General features: G+C 47.1%; 1 protein-coding gene across 2 annotated transcripts in view; it reads left to right on the forward strand.

Moving 5' to 3' along the window:
• Positions 1–5,516, forward strand: part of pik3r3b (phosphoinositide-3-kinase, regulatory subunit 3b (gamma)) — a gene marked incomplete at its 5' end in the record, with an annotated part of 155,750 nt that extends 150,234 nt beyond the window's left edge. For both annotated transcript variants that reach the window (XM_079266684.1, XM_079266685.1), the window contains 8 exons: positions 511–640; positions 1,392–1,490; positions 1,790–1,970; positions 2,859–2,984; positions 3,099–3,418; positions 3,896–3,970; positions 4,084–4,254; positions 4,739–5,516. In XM_079266684.1, the coding sequence (XP_079122810.1) occupies positions 511–640; positions 1,392–1,490; positions 1,790–1,970; positions 2,859–2,984; positions 3,099–3,418; positions 3,896–3,970; positions 4,084–4,254; positions 4,739–4,937 (1,301 nt within the window). In that variant the 3' untranslated portion in view covers positions 4,938–5,516. The remainder of the gene's footprint in view (positions 1–510; positions 641–1,391; positions 1,491–1,789; positions 1,971–2,858; positions 2,985–3,098; positions 3,419–3,895; positions 3,971–4,083; positions 4,255–4,738) is intronic.
• Between the last annotated feature and the right edge of the window lie 484 nt (positions 5,517–6,000).

The following is a 6,000-nucleotide window of genomic DNA, read 5'->3' on the forward strand; positions in this document are numbered from 1 at the left end:
TGAACTGATCTGTGATATAGGAGCTCTCCAGTAATTACACTGCTGTTCCTTAAACTGTATCCAGATGTGCCTGGAGACCTCTAAAAACCTTGGTGTGTGTTGGTACTGTGGGTCATATTCAGGCTAGCTCTCTGTTTGGCACACAGCATGGCAGCAAACGCAAGTACTTGTGTTTCCGCTCCAGCATTCGTGTGGAGGTGTAAAAAAAAGAAACAGCTGCTGTGTTACAATTTGCATATGAAGTGTGTGTGTGTGTGCATGTTTGGGGATGAATGGAAAACATTCTCCAGCCTCTTCTGGTGTAATTGGTCGCACGCGTCTGTAAAGTAATGAAATATGGGGAGAGTAGTTACACTGCTTCGCTTCCTCTCCATCAGCAGTCATGGATGGGTGGTTGACCTCTGGGGTTTTTCCTGTTTTTTCTACAGCAAAGTTCAAGTTACACAGTGCATATACACCAGCTCTTTCTTTTTTTCCAATCGTAACATATTGCCTCTTTCTCTCCTCCAGCTCTTCCTCCGAAGCCGGCGAAGCCACAGCAGCCCAGTTCCATCGGGTTGGGAGGGGGCAGCGGCACCAAGGACGGAGGAGCGGGAGGCTCACTGCAAGAGGCCGAGTGGTACTGGGGCGACATATCCAGGTAACACGCATAGCGACTGAGCAGATCGTACCCATCTACTAGATCAACCGAGTCGTTTGTTTTACGCTCAAATGATTGGCATTAAATAGCAAAGATTTAGTAAATATTTTCTCCTGAAAAATCTAAATCTGATCCCTTAAATCACCAAAACGTCTGTTACAAAAGGCGATGTATTCATGTTTGTGTGGTTTACACTTTATTCTAAAGTTTCAGTAAATACTGGAAAGATATACATCCTGATTCTTGATAGAGTCCAGCCCTCAAACTTCCCAGTGTCCTTGGAGTTGAGTTTCAGAACATCAACAGAAATCCTTTTAAAAAAAATCAGTGTTTTTGTCACGCAAAAGTGATGAGTCTGAGCTGTTGAAGCTTTTGTCACTGCCTTACCCTCCTAAGTGCAGGTTAGCGCTCCGCCACAATCCACACATACTTGGACGATAACCACACCTACAGCGCAGACAGCCAGTCTGCCACCTTTCTCACACACACACACACACACACACACACACACACACACACACACACACACACACACACACACACAGAGAGAGAGCGCAGTGATGCTGTTGGCTAGTCCCTCCCTCCATCGTTCAATTGATGGACTGTTTACTTTGAGGTGTACGGCTGTGGGGAGAGTCCTCCATCGCCTGCCGCTGATAACTGGAGGCAGACCTTTCAAATACAAACCATCTGTACACCGATCACTCAACCAGTCCAAACTCACTTTGTGTATCGTTTGTTTTGTCTTCAGGGAGGAGGTGAATGATAAGCTCAGAGACATGCCGGACGGGACCTTCCTGGTTCGGGATGCTTCCACCAAGATGCAGGGCGACTACACACTCACGCTGAGGTACGGCCTCGCTTCAGTTTGTCAGAGTGTTTTAAAACCACAGGGGGATTTATGGAGGCTGGAAGTGCGTGGTCGATTTACTTCTCCACTTTTATGCCGCCGTCCCTCTAGTTAACTACAGATTGAGGGAAATCATGTGTTGAGAAGCATTTTGCTTACGTGGCATCCTGGTAAATTGGAGCAAATCGCCCACTGCCCTGGAAATATAAAGTGCTTGAGGGGGGGCGAACTAGAAGCAGTCAGTGTGAATGTTTAAGTACGGTGCCGACATGTTCTCATGTTTTCTTTTGTGCGTCCAGGAAAGGGGGAAACAACAAGCTGATAAAGATCTACCATCGGGACGGGAAGTACGGCTTCTCCGACCCGCTGACGTTCAGCTCGGTAGTGGAGCTCATCAGCCACTACAGACACGAGTCTCTGGCTCAGTACAACACCAAGCTGGACGTCAAACTCATGTACCCCATCTCCCGCTTCCAGCAGGTATGCACACACACACACACAGTCTGTTTGTTAGGACTTTTATTAGTTTTATCGTGGGGGAAAAAAAAAGGACTCGTTGATGTGAGCAAATCCCTGCAGCCGGTTCACCATCCAGTGGAAAGCCTGAAACCAGAAGAGTTTTGCGCCTTCACATACATTTCACTATATATTGTAATTATGTACACAGTCAAAGTTTACAATGCAGTGGGTGGCCTGTTTAAAGGATAGTTCAGGTGTGTTCACGTTGTTTAATAAAATTAAAATAACACAAGTTTAAAATCTTTCTGGTAGCTCATATTGGACTCATCTGTGTCGGCTGCTGCTGGTCTCTGGTGATACAAATGTGATCACAACCAATAAGGACAACAAAAAATATCTGAATTTTTCTTCAATCGTGTTGTTGTATGTTGATCTTGAGGGCATAACTCCCTCTTACTAATCTGTGAGTTTCTATGACATTGGAAACACCTTTCCAACCAGTCTCCTCCTCCTCCTCCTCCTCCTCCTCGTGCTCGTGCTGGGTGTTTCCTCTCCAAACTGCAGCGGCAGCAAGATCTCCACTTGCTGAAATATATAGCCCTGCTCGCCGGGCCCCCGTGCCACGCTCCCCAAATAATTGCACACATCCGCGGTGTCAAAGGGCACTCGTTGCATTTATTCCCTCGCTCCACTCGTTTGCCGGGCGTGTCATTACTCAGAGCGATGCAGCTCCTCCGAGCGTGCATACCTTGCCATACACCCAGGGCATCGTGGGTGGTTAATTAATGAGTCGCGCTCGCCAAACAGAATCGGGGGTGAAGGTAGGAAACGTGCGCGTGCACACTTCTTGAGTTTCTGTGCACCGCTCGTGCTCTAATGTTTTTCATTTCTACTCCCTTAACCCTTCAGGACCAGCTGGTGAAGGAGGATAATATTGACGCTGTGGGGAAGAAGCTTCAGGAATACCACAATCAGTACCAGGAGAAGAGCAAAGAGTACGACCGACTGTACGAAGAATACACCAAGACGTCGCAGGTACGCACGCCCTTAAGTGTCATGACTTAAGTTTTTTCCGTTTTTCTAAAGAGGAAAGAAGTGCACGTTTGCCATCCTGTCCACTCGCTTACCTCCTCCTCTCCCCTCCCTCAGGAGATCCAGATGAAGCGGACAGCCATCGAAGCCTTCAACGAGACCATCAAGATCTTCGAGGAGCAGTGCCACACGCAGGAGCGCTACAGCAAGGACTACATCGAGCGCTTCCGGCGCGAGGGCAACGACAAGGAGATCGAGAGGATCATGATGAACTACGAGAAGCTCAAGTCTCGGCTCGGAGAGATCCACGACAGCAAGGTGCGGCTGGAGCAGGACCTGAAGACGCAAGCCATGGACAACCGAGAGACCGACAAAAAGATGAACAGCCTGAAGCCCGACCTCATACAGCTCCGCAAGATCAGGGACCAGTACCTCGTGTAAGTACCGAAGACGTAACTGGTTGTTACTACGGCAGGCAGGCTTATGATAACAGCTGCATCTCTCTTGGACTCTTGGATTTGTGCTCACCTCCACATCAGCGCTACAACCGGTTTCGGGAGTTATATTTTAGTATTACACCGACTTTAAGATCACGCCATCACTCAGACCACGTTTTAGTCCCACGGCCTAAAAAACAACTGACGTTTTGGGACCGTCGTGCTGCTGGATTAGAAACTCTTGTTTACCGTCACTGAAGGTCTGGTTCTCCCAGAGATTGTTCTGCTTCATATCTTGGAACGAGTCAAACTGCATTTCAACAGAGCCTCATTCTGTGAAAACATTTGTCGGATTCAATTTCTGCTCAGTCTCGTGTTTGCTCGCTGCGTCATAAACAATGTTGTGACTGAAAGGATTCAGTTCAAAAGGTCTCTATTAGTAGTAAAGTCTCTCTCGCTCTCTCTCTCCCTCTCTAGCTGGCTCAATCACAAAGGAGTTCGTCAAAAACGAATCAACGACTGGCTGGGAATCAAGAACGAAAATACTGACGAGTGAGTCTCCACTACCAAACCGTTGCTACTGTACACCAACTGTTGTGTTCATTGAATCTGTCCTTAAATAAAGTCCTTGTTCACCGTGTTTGTCTCGCTGTGTGTGGGTGCAGAGGCTACTTCGTGAGTGAGGAGGATGAGAACTTGCCTCACTACGAAGAGAAGAGCTGGTTCGTCGGGGACCTGAACAGGACGCAGGCGGAGGAGCTGCTCACCGGGAAGCCAGACGGAGCATTCCTCATCCGAGAGAGCAGCAAAAAGGGCTGCTACGCCTGCTCTGTAAAGTGAGTACACGCACGGAAACTTAGCGGTTCGCAGATAGCAATCATCCCCTCAATTCAAATGACTGTTTTATAATTGTTGCATGGCAGAAATAACAGCACCTTGACTGTCCATTGGAAAGACATTACGTTGAGACATCATTGGAATCAATATGTAGGTAGTGTACCAATTAAACTGTCACCGTTTTCCTTTTAACAACCAAAATGATAGACTTTTAATCATAACAGCAGTTTCTTTCTACGAAATGATACGAATAGGGAAACGAAGAATAGTACTGTAGCGCTGAAGAGAAAAAGCCCTCTGATTAGCACTGACTGCCTCTCCCCCAGGCCGTTCAAAGACAGCGCCACTTAGAAAAATAAATAGCGAAAGTGCTGCTGTATTCTGACCTCATGCTGGCGGGGGACCCTGAATGATTTTAAGGTCTACGTCCCTGACTAGCCCGCTCGGTTGAACCTGTCCTCTGTGTCCTCTCTGTGTCCTCAGTGTTGACGGCGAGGTGAAGCACTGCGTGATCTACAGCACGCCGCGCGGCTTCGGCTTCGCTGAACCGTACAACCTGTACAGCAGCCTGAAGGACCTGGTGCTCCACTACCACCAGGCCTCCCTGGTGCAGCACAACGACTCGCTCAACGTGCGCCTCGCATACCCCGTCTACGCACAGATGCCCTCCGGACGCAGATGAACCCCACCCGGCCAAACCCCCACATAGACAACAAACCAACCCCCTCTTGAAGAAGGAGAGGGGGGGGGGGGGGGGATTGGTTGAAATACAAAGCAACACCAGACCCGATAAAGATAGAAACAAATTAAACACGAGCTGCAACACACACGTCAGCCACCTTGGAGTTATATATTTTTACAAGAACAATTTCGGAGGGCATTCTTTCTAAAGACTGCTTGATTTGCACAAGGAAGTTTTAAATGTTTGTGAATGTGAAAAAAACAAAATAAGCGACTGAAGGAAGGAAACGGAGTAGGGCACTTCAGAGTTTCAGATTGACCCCGCTGCTACCTAGACTCCAGCTCAGACTTTTTACGGGAAACTCAACACGGACAACGAAAAAAAGACGACGAAGACAAAACATTCCCGAATGTTTCTTTTTTGGTTCCTTTCCGGTTCTTTTTTTAGTTTGCGCCTCAGATGATTATATTACGAACTTCTTTTGCTTGTTTCTGGAGTAGTTTTCATGTTTCCTTCTTGTTTATCGTAACTTTGTTTGTGGTAAATGCAAGAGGGAGATGATGTCAAGTGTCTGTCCTGTCCCCCTCCGTACGAAAAGCAAAAATAATGTAGCATAACGAGACAACGGACACTCATTTTATGAAGTGTTCCTCCATGTAGACTGCTGCTGAAGGGTTTAGGGGGAGGGTGGGGAGTGACGCAAAACAGTTTTGTAGTCTCAGAAGGACAAAAGGCTTGCTTTTATACTAACTGTAGAGGGTTCTTGTATTATTTTTGCTTTGCTGGAACATAGTTTGTTTTTTTGCCAATGGCAACGTCACAGATCAGAACCAGAGACCAAAGTTGGTGTGGAAAGAGTCAGCGTTTTATTTTGTTCTTTTTGTGAATGGAGAAAAGAGTGAAGTAAAAGGAAATGAATGGTGTGTTTGAGACCACACATAAAACCGAGTTTTGGGCCACGTGCTTGCGCACCAAATAGCCTTTTTGGAAAACCAAATGGTACGTAAACAGAAAGCAGAGACCTTCTGTAAATACAGATGGTGTGTGAAGCACTAAAACGAGT

This window comes from Melanostigma gelatinosum (assembly GCF_949748355.1).
Source record: "Melanostigma gelatinosum genome assembly, chromosome: 4".
In the NCBI taxonomy this organism is placed as follows: Eukaryota; Metazoa; Chordata; class Actinopteri; order Perciformes; family Zoarcidae; genus Melanostigma; species Melanostigma gelatinosum.